Source organism: Mustela erminea, chromosome 6 (assembly GCF_009829155.1).
Source record: "Mustela erminea isolate mMusErm1 chromosome 6, mMusErm1.Pri, whole genome shotgun sequence".
Lineage (NCBI taxonomy): Eukaryota > Metazoa > Chordata > Mammalia > Carnivora > Mustelidae > Mustela > Mustela erminea.
This window is the reverse complement of record NC_045619.1, coordinates 90,138,888-90,151,192: the sequence shown is the minus strand read 5'-3', so window position 1 is coordinate 90,151,192 and position 12,305 is coordinate 90,138,888. Positions and strand designations below refer to the sequence as shown.

The window sequence follows — 12,305 nt, the reverse complement described above, 5'->3', positions numbered from 1 at the left end:
AAGCCTGCTTTCCCCTATCTCTCTGCCTACCTGTGATCTCTGTCTGCCAAATAAATAAAATCTTTAAAAAAACAAAACAAAACAAAACAAAACAAAACAAAACAAAAATGGCCTCCCCTAGGCACCAGGCCGTGTTCTCCGCGTACGACCATGAGAATCCCATCAGGTTTGGTACGGTTCCCACTGCCCCGTTTTATGAAGAGAGTGAGGGGACATCATCAGCCTAACTTCACAGAACTAATGATCGTAGAGGCCAGGTTCATGGGCAGGTCTAGCGGATTCTAAAGCCTTGTTGGGAACCACCATAGTACTTCGCTCCACAAAGCTTGGGCCAGCCACAGGTTTTAAACCAGACTGATTGAAGACCTTTCTGCGGCACTGTCGGAAGTTGCATGACTCCCTGCGTGTGTATGTGTTATGGAGAGAACCTAAGACGCTACTTCAGACAGCGGCTGGGCAGAATTGGGGATTAAATGTTACAGGGGGGCATCTTGGTTCCTCCCCTCGCTTATGCTTCCACAAGCAGCCCATCTGTGGAAACCTGGTTATTGTCTCCTAAGACCACCCACCCCACCCAGGTTTTCGTCCCTTCTCCTCCAGTGAAATGAAGCGGGGGTGGCGGGGGGAGTGCTGAGATGTCATCTGCGATTCCAAGAGCTTGCCAAGCAGCCTCCCTGGGTAACAGGAGTGCTTTGGAAGCAGCAACACCTGTGGGGAGCAAGTACCCTTGTCCTTCCTGCCTTACTGCCCCTCCCACACAGCTAGCCGCAGAGTATGTGATTTCCAAACTGTTGCTTGAAAGTTCCAGAAGGATTTTCTGCTCCCAAGGCTCGTATCTCCCGGTTTGAGGTTTTGCCCGAAATCCGACATTTGGGATTCATTCACCACCCCAGCAGGAGGCGGCCGCATGGAAGGACACTGGCTAAGCCGGTGTCTGATTCTGGCGGAGGCCCCATCCAAATAATTCTCCCGGATCCTCCCAACCTTCCCTCTCTGTCGAATGTGAAACAAGATGAACCAAACAACTTGATGGTAAATACATAGTCATCTTTTTTATTCAAGTATCAAAACACAAACTTGGCCACAGAAAATTAAACTGCTTTTAATGCACTTGGCAAAAGGAGCTTTCAGTTCCAATAACCATATCCAGTGTTATTTTTTGGATCAATTTTTTTGGCCATGGCCACCACCCACTTCCTTCCCCTCCAATTCATTGTCCGTGGCAGCTGAGAAAAACGGTCTTGAGTTTTCGTAACAGCTGATTGATTGATGGCACCTACACCTACAACCAGAGGTAAATGTGAGAAAATCCACACACACCCCCCGACCCCTTAGAGAAACTAGATTATCTCCTGAAAGTGGGGTTAAACAGGTGTAATCACCAAGTGGATCTTTAGAGATTGGGCAGTGTCCCTGATGTGCAAGCAAAGCAGCAAAATCAGGACACTGGTGTCGCAGGGGTTAGCTTGAACCATGCAGGAGTTCAGAGGAGCAAGCTCCCATTCATGTGCACAGGAGTCTGAACCTGGAATGAAGCTACTCTCTCTCCGAAGAGAGATGTTAGTGGCAGAGCACCCCATTTCTATTTCTAGCCTGGTACGGATACCTTTGTGTGCAGGCAAAGAGCAAGGGCGCCTTGGTTGAACTGGTTGCTACTTGCTGGTCAAGTTTAGAGGGTTCTTGGATTTCAGCTTCAGAAAGGAGCCCTTGTGTCTGGGTCCAGTCAGTCGGTTGGAGGGGGTCTGGTTGCCGTAAGCCTGAGTTGGTCCATCCACAAGACCCCCTGTCCATCTCTGAAGGATGGGACCCGGGCCAGGGCTGGGATGTAACTCTCTGATTTTGCCCCTTGGCCAAGAGGCCGAAATGACCTCGTGAAGTTGAGGGAGTGGACGAGAAACAGAAACAAATGGCTTTAGTTCCAGGAAGTCAGAAATGGAAGGAAAAGTTGTAGATCTGCTTTGAGACCCACTGTGGACTAGGCTTTTGCTGTGCTGGCCAGAACTCTGCAGCTGACCTTGGGAAAGCCCTTCTCCTCTCTAGACCTCAACTTCCTCATATGTCAAGTACATCTGGGATTAGTCAAGATCCTTCTGGGTCTGACATGCTGTGTGGTTCGAGGTGTCCCAGTACTGTCTCTCTTTGCCGGGGGTCAATGAGCCTGAAGGCATGTGGCGAGGGAGAGGGAGAAGGGGACCGAGAGTCATCCGGTGCGGGTTCTTGTGAGTTTAATTCACTGAAAGGGGGGGGGGACAAGAAAGGGGTAAGAAAATAAAGTAAAACGAAGGAAGAACCTAAGAGGGGAGTTGAGGAGGGGGAAGGTAGGAAACCTGGAGGTGGCACAATGACCTAGGGCTCCTCAGGTACATCCTGGCCTGGCGGACATTGTTAGAAGGGGAGGTGAGGGAGTGGCAAGTCTTGTTTTCCAAAGAAGGCCACAATACCATCGCCGCCCCCACGTCCTTCTGCAAAGTGGTCTTGTCATTGCCCTGTGAAGAAGGAAAAGTTTTTTTTCTCTCCCTTAAAACCGGGGTTGTCCTTCTGACTCACTTGTAGCCAGTAGAATGTGGCAGCAGTTCCGTTGGGTGCCTTCTGAGGCTCAGGGAGAAGCAGCTTCCACTTGGCTATCTTGAGATATTTGCTCTGAGGGAAGCCAATCTGACTAGCCGTGAGCACCATGAGGAAGGCCGCGTGTAGGCATTCCTGTGGAGAACCCCACCTTATCGCCATCTCCCTCAAGGCACCAGACACGTGAGTGAAGATTTGACTCACCAGCCCTGACTGCTGGTTCACTTCACTTGCTACCATGAGGAGCAGAAGAAACCGCTCCCCGTGGAGCCCTGCCCAAATTCTTGATGTAGAGGAATCTACGAGATATCATTTTTTAGGTCACAAAGTTTTTTTGGGGGGGGGTTGTTATAAAGCAAAAGGATGGCAGGAGAGGCTTATAAAAATACAAGCTTCCTAAAACGAGAAACCCTTAATCACGTATGAGCAAGACTTTTAAGAGCTCAGAGATGCATGAGATTTCAAAACAATTGGGAGGCCAACTTCTCACGTTGCCTATCCAGGACATTACCACAAAGTTACCATTTTCTATAGGTCACCGTACTATGTTTTTTTTAAAAAGTGTGTTTTCATGGGACAAAAGGGACAAAAGGCACCCATCCCAGCAGATCGGTTAGAAGGAAAGAGGTGAGAAGCAGCACATGTTGGCGAGGATGGGGAAACAGCAGAGCGCCCATGCATTCCTGGTGGGAGCGCCAAGTAATGGGACAGTCACTGTGGAATTAGCATCTGGGACTGAACATATGTGTGTATTCAGTTCCATTTCTATATGTCTGACAGAAATGTATGTATATTTTTACCCAAAGTTCTGCATATAAATGTTCATAGCAGCACTATTCTTATTAGCCCCAAACTGGAAGTAACTCGAACACCCACCAAAGGCTGAATGAATCAGTAAATTGTCGAATATGAAATATATCTGTAATGAAATATAGCTGTGAAAAGGAATAGTTGCCACAAAAATCATGGACAAACCTCATGACTCTGCTGTTGAGGGAGAGAAACCGGAGTCAAAGAATACATACAATGTGATTCCATTTACCTAAAGTGGAAAAAGTAGCAAAATGAGTCTCCGATGTCCGAGGTTAGGGTAATGGTTCCCCCGGGTGGTAGAGAACCTGGGAGGGGGTTTCTCATATCATGTTCTATCTCCAGCTCAAATGTGAAAAACAGCAGGAAGGGCATGCTCTCGAAGCAAAGGATAGTTCTTGAAATAACTCATTTAACTTTCTAAAAGGTTTTATGAAAAACTTTAATTAATTTTTAAAATTAATTGAAATGTAATAAACAGGGGCTTTTAATTTCTCCTTCTTTAATCTCCTGTAAATTGCGTATGGCAAGTGCTGGGGCCATGACTATGTCCGTGGGAGAAAGAAACAGGGGCGACGTGGTCAGCAGCCACAGAAACTGGGGGAAAGAGGCCAGCCCTCCAAGGAAGGTGCTTCTCCGAGGCTCCTCGAGGCCACTGTATTGTGTGCACGCAAGGGCATTTCTAGAAAGATCTTTCCCAAGCTTGTGCAGGTCACGGCACAGGCAGAAAACGGCAACATTGGAATGGCATACTGGCCTATCACATGGGGCTCCCGGCAGCCAAAGCCAACTGGCTGGGTCCTCCGGGTGCCCCCAAGCTGAGTGGTATCATTTCCTCAGCACACCTGTGGGAAAACACCCACTCACAGAGTGTGGGAAAACATGAACCTCCGTAACACACTGTAAGTTCTCTTGCTCTTCTGCTCCAGGAAATTCCAGCTCTATGTGCCCTTCATTTCTGGACTACAGGTCCCATTTGCAGTAACGAAGATCATGGGGTCCAGGGGTTTATGTAGCATTCCTGGTCTCTGCTTTATTCCGCGGTCTCATTTCCCCTTCCAGCCTCATTTCCCAACACACCCTCACCCCCTTCCCGCTACCCTCCCCCACCCTATCCCCTAAACACACGATATCCTGGGCGCGCTGTTCTTGTCTGTCATCTAGAAACATCGCCCAAGACCCCCAAGCTCCCAGGTCCTCCTCTTTCTCCATCATCTCTCTGCTCAGACCTTCCCTTCTCTACGATGCCTCTTTCTATACGCTACCCAAGGCCACCACCGCACTTTGATTTGCGTTCCTGGTAGGTGTGTGTATACATGAATTTATCTTGCCCATAGTAGGAGCTCTCAACAACTGTTTCTCCAATGACTTCTAGGCTGCAGAGAGACCGTGACACTAATTCCACCCTACCCCTGTTCTGGATGGTCACTCATTATCCCCTTGAGTCGGAACCCCCACGTTCCTAGGGTACCCGTCTTGTGGCCACTCCACACTCTGCCATTGCCCTGCCCTGGGAGCCATGCAGCCTGGTTGAGAGACATTACGCACCCATCCCCTCAACTCTGGGATTGACATTAGGCTAATTGTGATGTGACAAAGGGAGGGGGGGACTGCCCCTTAGCCTCAGTCCTGGCTCCCACCATTCAAGCATAGCCCGTAGTACCAGGATGTGGCCACAAGGGGCTCTACTGGGCGACTCTTACCTGTACAGTGGAGGAGGGTTTGTGGGAATCCATCTTGCCCAGATGCACAAGGAACAGCTCAAGGAGCTGTCGCCTCCTGTCCAGTTCCCTTTGGCTGCCTTATCCTGAGGTTTTGCCCCTTTAGCCACCTAGAAGCTCTTTTGTATCTTAAGACATTCCTCCTGCGGGGAAGGGCACTTCCCCTTTGGTCTGTTCTCCCTCCTCTAGATGGCTGAACCTATGCCACGAGCTCCCTGTCCCGCCAGGCAGGCTGTGGGATGGAAAATTGTCCTGTGCCATCTTTTCAACACCTCCTGACTCTGCCCCCTTCTGTTTCCCCAACGCCACCCAGGATTAGGTTTCTTCATCTCTGGCCAGGATTAATACAATCCTGGCTTCCTGGAGGGTCGCTGGTCTCCAGACAGCCCCCTGGCCGCCAGCTGTGCACCCTGGCTTCAACGGCTCCCCAAGGCCCAGACATTCACACAGCACCCCAGGTGCCGAAGATCCAGCTGCCTGATTCTCCAGCCTCACGTCCGTCTTCTCCCCTTGGGCTCCAACCAGCAGTACTGAAATGCCTGTAATTGCTCAACACAAGTGATATTTCAGGTTTTGTACTTTGCACACATTCTTTTCTGTGACCTGCGCCTCCCCATGCTGTGCCCTAGCTCCCATACTTCCTCCGCCTGGCAGAGCCCTAGTCGCCCTTAAAGCTGCTGATTCCTCTGTGAACCCTTCCCCGACCTCAGTCTCCTTCCCATGCCCAGGAACCCCTTCTCGGAATGGATCCTGTGCCCTGAACGCACGTCTCTCCTTGTATCTGCCACTTAGAGTTGGGATGACTCCTCAAGCCTGTCCTGTTTTCCCCATCGACGCCACAGCTCCCCGCGGGAGGCCGAGCTAGCACTCAGTGGGTGATACGTGGGAGGTGTTGCCTCACCCCTCTCTGAACCATCGCCTCCACCTTGAGCAAGTCCTTTAAATGCTCTGACCTCCCCTTTGCTGATCTGCCAAACGGAGACCTGGGACAATCAGATGAACTTTAAATCATTAATGAACTCTAAGGGGGCTCAGTGCTGTTCAACAGCCAAATGCTATGCAGATGTCTTTTTCCAGACTCGCATTTACCTGCACTTGCCTGTGTGGAAATCAGAGGGTCAAAGGAATGGGATGTGCTCTTTTGTAACTTCGCTGCCTTGAGTCCAGGGAAAAGCTGCTTACGAGTCAACTATTAATTCTGTCTCCCCATAGCAACGAGTCTTCTCTGAAGCTCTGGGTTAATGATTCTTCTTCTTCTTTTTTTTTTTTCTTCTAAAGATTTTATTTATTTATTTGACAGAGGGAGAGAGGTCACAAGTAGGCAGAGAGGCAGGCGGAGAGAGAGGAGGAAGCAGGCTCCCTGCCTAGCAGAGAGCCCCATGCGGGTCTCGATCCCAGGACCCTGGGATCATGACTGAGTTGAAGGCAGAGGCTTAACCCACTGAGCCACCCAGGCACCCCTGGGTTAATGATTCTGAGGTTGTTTTCCTCGGGGCCAAACCGTATCTAATCTTTGGCATGTTGTATTCTTTAAGAAAACTTGACTCGCTCCAATAATTCTCCATTCTGGGGTTGTGAACCTTGTTCGGCCCGAGGAAACGGTGACTGTGTGGGGGTCCCTGGCTCCTTCCTTCCTCCTCCGTGCCCCCACCCATGGCCACGACCACCTTCCTTCACAAAGAGGAGAGACTCCTCTCCTCCCCCACTGAAGGCCAAGCATGGACGCTGGGACCTAACAGATTATCTCCCTCACTGAAGTTAAGGATTTGTTTTCTGAACTCTGAAGGGGAGACTTGGTAAGGCAAACCCCTTTAAATTGTTTCTCGTACCCAAGTTTAGTTAGTGGCCGTGGGAGAAACGGATTGTAGGGAGATTCCCGACTGGTCCCTGGAACCCCAGGCTGTTTATGGCTAGTGCAGGTCACACAGAGGTGGGATGGAAGTCTGGGAGACAGACACGCTCACGGGTGGTCTGGGCACTCTTGAGAGAAGACCAGCTGACGGCCGGGAACTCACTGAAATTCAAAAACCAGCTCGCAGAGGCCCACTACCAGGAGTCCCCCAGCTCCCATCCCTCCCTCCCCTTAATCTAGCACATTTGGTGCAGAGTTTGGGAACACAGTGGTGAAATGCTTTGCATAAAGGAGTGGGTCACTGTTCTGCAAAGGTTCCACTGTGCCATAGGAACAAGTTCACTTTTCTGAGCCTCAGTGCTCCTGTGTAAAAGAGATTACATGTACCGTAGGTAATTTATGCCAAGAACCCAGAACCCAATTAAAGAGACCAGACCTTCCAGACAGAAGACAAACACTTTGTGCGTACATAAGAGTGAAAACGTAAGGGAAGGCGTTGGTATGTCTGGAGCGGAAATTTCATCATAACCGCCCCGGCATTTCGTGGACCATTCAGACTGCAGAGATCTGATGGCCGAACAGAACATTTCCAACAGCACTGAAAGCCCGGTCTTCGCCTCATGATCTTGTGTTGCCTTTTCACACTGTCCTGAATTTTGCGTGTACTGTTCCCTTGTGTTTTGTCCCACATGTACTTTTAAAATGTTTTACCACATGTACTTTCGATTTTTGTTTTGGAACTATTCTGCAGGTGGAATAGGTGACAGCCACAGAATCGGTGTTTATGCTAGGCCGGGGTATGCAGCTGTACACTATCTCTGTCACATCCCACTCTATTGTCAGTTGTGCTGATGGTAATTTGGGCTGCTTGCAGTGTTTTGCTACTTTTTGCTATAAACGTTCTCAGTGCCTTAGCAAGTTCTTTCCTTGGTATATACCCTGGGTATAGACAGGTTCTAGTCTAGCTGAGAATATTGCCAGCACAGGCTGCTGCTCCCCTCTGCTGGCAGATGCTGGCAGATCCCCAAAGATGAGGAGTCCCCCCCCCAGTCTTTCTTTGTCCCTGTGCTTTGTCTATGGACCTTCAGGGGTTAGGAACATTCATTAAACTAGAGAAATGGGGGAGGTGGAGCTTTCTGGGCCATAGTATACTTTCAACTGTGGCCCGGAGAAACAAGCCAGACAGGCCTTGAGGCAGGATGCTTTGGCTCTGAGCATGGGTGTGAGGTGGGGGCGGTCCTCGACTGGACCCTTGGGTCTTAGGTGGCAGCCCCCCTGTGAGGTCACCACTGGGCTGCAGGACCTAGAAATTCAAACACAATGCAGCATGCCATTTTTTAAAAAAATGTTTTATTTTTTTTTTAATGTCTCCTGGGAGAGGTCCCCCAGCTGCCCAATATCTGGGCCTAGGAAGTTCCATCCCTCCATGACCTCAGATGTCCGGCTCCCTGCGCTCTCCAAGCCCTGGCTGCTCGCCGCCGCCTGGGCGATGGCCTCCACACCACACCGCTCGTGTCCGCAGTCTTCTCCCCCATGGCCACGTCTCTGCGGTGTGGGGAGGCCGCGCGCCTCACGCAGTGAGGCTGACTCTCAGGTTCCTCAGGAACCCGCGGATCCTGCCCAGCATCTTGGTGCCTGAGCCCGACCTGCCGGCGGAGAGGCTCCGCCCCGACTTGTGGGAGGTCCCGGAGTCCTTGGCGCTGGGGGCGTGGCTGATGCCTTCGTCGGGGGCGCGCCTGCCGCGCGGGCTGCTGGCCCTTGTCCTCCTTGGCTCCCGCGCGGCTGTGGGCCTAAGGAGCGGCTGGAGTCCGCCGGGGTGATCTTGTGCCCCGGGGCCTTGTGGCGGCTGTCGGCGGCCCTGCGGTGGCGGGAACTGCGGGGGGCTCGCTCCTCCTCCCGGCGCTTGCGGGGCGGCCTTCCCGCCGGCTCCCCACTGCCCGCCGAGCTCGGCGCGTCCGAGAGGAGCTGGCCTTCCGACGCGTCCCGAGCGGCTTCTCCCGCAGGCTTGCCGGCAGCTCCGGGCCCGGCGAACGCCAGGCATCTGCCGGCCTCCCCCGCTGCGAACTCTGCTGCTGTCCCTGCCGCCGCCACTGCCGCGGCTGCCGCGGCCTCCCCGGCGGCCGCCGCCTCGGTCGTGGCCCCTGCTGCCGACTCCCTGTAGAGCCCCGGGCAGTTGGGGGCAGCGACAGTGGGCACGCTGTTGGGTTTTGGGGGGTCCTGAAAGGTCTCTTCCCCGCCAGCAAAAGCTGCAGAGGTGGCCCCGGCCACCTCAGAGCCCTCGTGGAGGCTCCTGACACTGACCTGGTCCTGATCTATTTCGAAATCTGAGCCTGCTGCGTTCCTCCCGTCGTCGTCCTCCAGCAGAGGCATGTCCAGCATGTCCTCTGCTCGAGCGGCGTCGGTTCTGCTGTGAGTGGGCACCGGCGGCGGCCTCAGTACTTGGATAATGCTCTCCCAGTAGGGGAAGAGGTCTTCCTGTGCATCCAGTGGGGGGCTCAGCTGCAGGTAGCAGGAGCGGCCGGTGGCGAATTTGAGGCGAAGCATTTGTTTTTCCCGGTCGTGAACAGAAAGCCTCACAAACTTCAAGGGAAGGAGCCTGGTGAGCTCCAGGGTCGTGGAAGCCTTGCGGCCTTTTCCCTTGGTGGCCTGGCCCTGGTCGGAGTACTGTTCACAGCCGGTGGCCGGGCGGGCCAGCAGCAGGACATCTGGGAGCGGGAGGATGGGGCTGGTGGATGCGATGCCCACGGTCATCATTCGGACTCGGTTGTGCACGTCGACGACTTCCCCTCTTTTGGTGACCTGCACAAAGTCGCTTTCGAGCATGGGTGCGTATTTAAAAAGGTCATATTCTCCCTTGCGCAGTTGTCGCTGGAGTTTCCCCATGGCGGTGTTGAACATGCCCACCCTGGAGGCGCTGTGGGCCGTGTGATAAGGCGTCAGAGACTCCATGTTTATTAGTTGGTAGCACAATCGGGCCGGCGAGGGGTGGGCGTTGGTCTGGGGGCCGGTCCCTGGAGCTCCTCCTCCTCCTCGACCTCTGTTGGGTTGGCAGAGCGTGCAGCCCCCCTCCTGCTGCACGCGGCTGGCTCTGTGGCAGGGGTCCCAAATCCACCCCGCGCCCCACAGGCCACAGGCCACAGGCCCCCCGCTCTGTCTCAGAACCTCCCAGAGACAGGGGTCAGGGTGGGGGGGATCTGAGGGTGACCGAGGGGGCGGTGGTGGGTGCTGGGATGTCAATCTAAAAAAGTTAAGAGCTTGCAGTTTGTAGTGTGAAGTGCAAACTGAAGTCTTGGTGAGAGACTAAGCACTCTCTCAGCCTGCACCCCTGAGCGGCCCTATTTATCCTCTGCTGCCCTCTGTGACCTGTCACGCTGTCACATACCCCTTAGTGACACCCCCCTCAGGGCAGGGCCATCATCCTGCCCCCAAATGTCCCATTGCCCCCACAGAGGACAGGCCCACCCTGCCAGGGACCCAGGCGGGTATCCAAATAAAAATGTCTTCAAATGGAACAATTTTGTGTGGGGAATTTTTTTTTTCCCTCCCCCAAATTCGGAAGATTTAGCAACTGGACAAAATCCATAGGAATTACTATAAGATGATGGGTTGGCAGAGTGTGCAGCCCCCCTCCTGCGGCTCTCGGCTGGCTCTGTGGCAGGGGTCCCACATGGATGGAGGAGGCACCATCCATCTCTATGCCCTTGCAGGGTATATGGGATATGTTTGAACCATTTGAGCTCTTGGTTTCGTTTCATCCAAGAACCCAGAATTGTCAGTCTTGACCCTTAACCTGTTCCTTCATAAGATTGCAGTAGACATGGCTGCTAGCAGCCATTAAGAGCCATTAATGATGACATTAAAAACGGCCTCCCAGTGGGGTGCGTGGGTGGCTCAGTGGGTTAAAGCCTCTGCCTTCAGCTCAGGTCATGATTCCCAGAGTCCTGGGACCAGCCCCACATCGGGCTCTCTGCTCCAAAGAAAGCCTGCTTTCCCCTATCTCTCTGCCTACCTGTGATCTCTGTCTGCCAAATAAATAAAATCTTTAAAAAAACAAAACAAAACAAAACAAAACAAAACAAAAACGGCCTCCCCTAGGCACCAGGCCGTGTTCTCCGCGTACGACCATGAGAATCCCATCAGGTTTGGTACGGTTCCCACTGCCCCGTTTTATGAAGAGAGTGAGGGGACATCATCAGCCTAACTTCACAGAACTAATGATCGTAGAGGCCAGGTTCATGGGCAGGTCTAGCGGATTCTAAAGCCTTGTTGGGAACCACCATAGTACTTCGCTCCACAAAGCTTGGGCCAGCCACAGGTTTTAAACCAGACTGATTGAAGACCTTTCTGCGGCACTGTCGGAAGTTGCATGACTCCCTGCGTGTGTATGTGTTATGGAGAGAACCTAAGACGCTACTTCAGACAGCGGCTGGGCAGAATTGGGGATTAAATGTTACAGGGGGGCATCTTGGTTCCTCCCCTCGCTTATGCTTCCACAAGCAGCCCATCTGTGGAAACCTGGATATTGTCTCCTAAGACCACCCCCCCCACCCAGGTTTTCGTCCCTTCTCCTCCAGTGAAATGAAGCGGGGGTGGCGGGGGGAGTGCTGAGATGTCATCTGCGATTCCAAGAGCTTGCCAAGCAGCCTCCCTGGGTAACAGGAGTGCTTTGGAAGCAGCAACACCTGTGGGGAGCAAGTACCCTTGTCCTTCCTGCCTTACTGCCCCTCCCACACAGCTAGCCGCAGAGTATGTGATTTCCAAACTGTTGCTTGAAAGTTCCAGAAGGATTTTCTGCTCCCAAGGCTCGTATCTCCCGGTTTGAGGTTTTGCCCGAAATCCGACATTTGGGATTCATTCACCACCCCAGCAGGAGGCGGCCGCATGGAAGGACACTGGCTAAGCCGGTGTCTGATTCTGGCGGAGGCCCCATCCAAATAATTCTCCCGGATCCTCCCAACCTTCCCTCTCTGTCGAATGTGAAACAAGATGAACCAAACAACTTGATGGTAAATACATAGTCATCTTTTTTTATTCAAGTATCAAAACACAAACTTGGCCACAGAAAATTAAACTGCTTTTAATGCACTTGGCAAAAGGAGCTTTCAGTTCCAATAACCATATCCAGTGTTATTTTTTGGATCAATTTTTTTGGCCATGGCCACCACCCACTTCCTTCCCCTCCAATTCATTGTCCGTGGCAGCTGAGAAAAACGGTCTTGAGTTTTCGTAACAGCTGATTGATTGATGGCACCTACACCTACAACCAGAGGTAAATGTGAGAAAATCCACACACACCCCCGACCCCTTAGAGAAACTAGATTATCTCCTGAAAGTGGGGTTAAACAGGTGTAATCACC

The 12,305-nt window shown here is 52.4% G+C and overlaps 1 protein-coding gene across 1 annotated transcript; it reads right to left on the bottom strand.

The window, feature by feature from the left end:
* Positions 1-8,292: 8,292 nt before the first annotated feature.
* LOC116593563 (protein FAM71A-like) lies at positions 8,293-11,792 on the bottom strand. The gene is given in 5 exon segments (XM_032347856.1): positions 8,293-8,445; positions 8,448-8,522; positions 8,525-8,742; positions 8,745-10,248; positions 11,712-11,792. Coding segments are annotated over 5 exon segments (2,025 nt in total). The 3' UTR covers positions 8,293-8,298.
* Between the last annotated feature and the right edge of the window lie 513 nt (positions 11,793-12,305).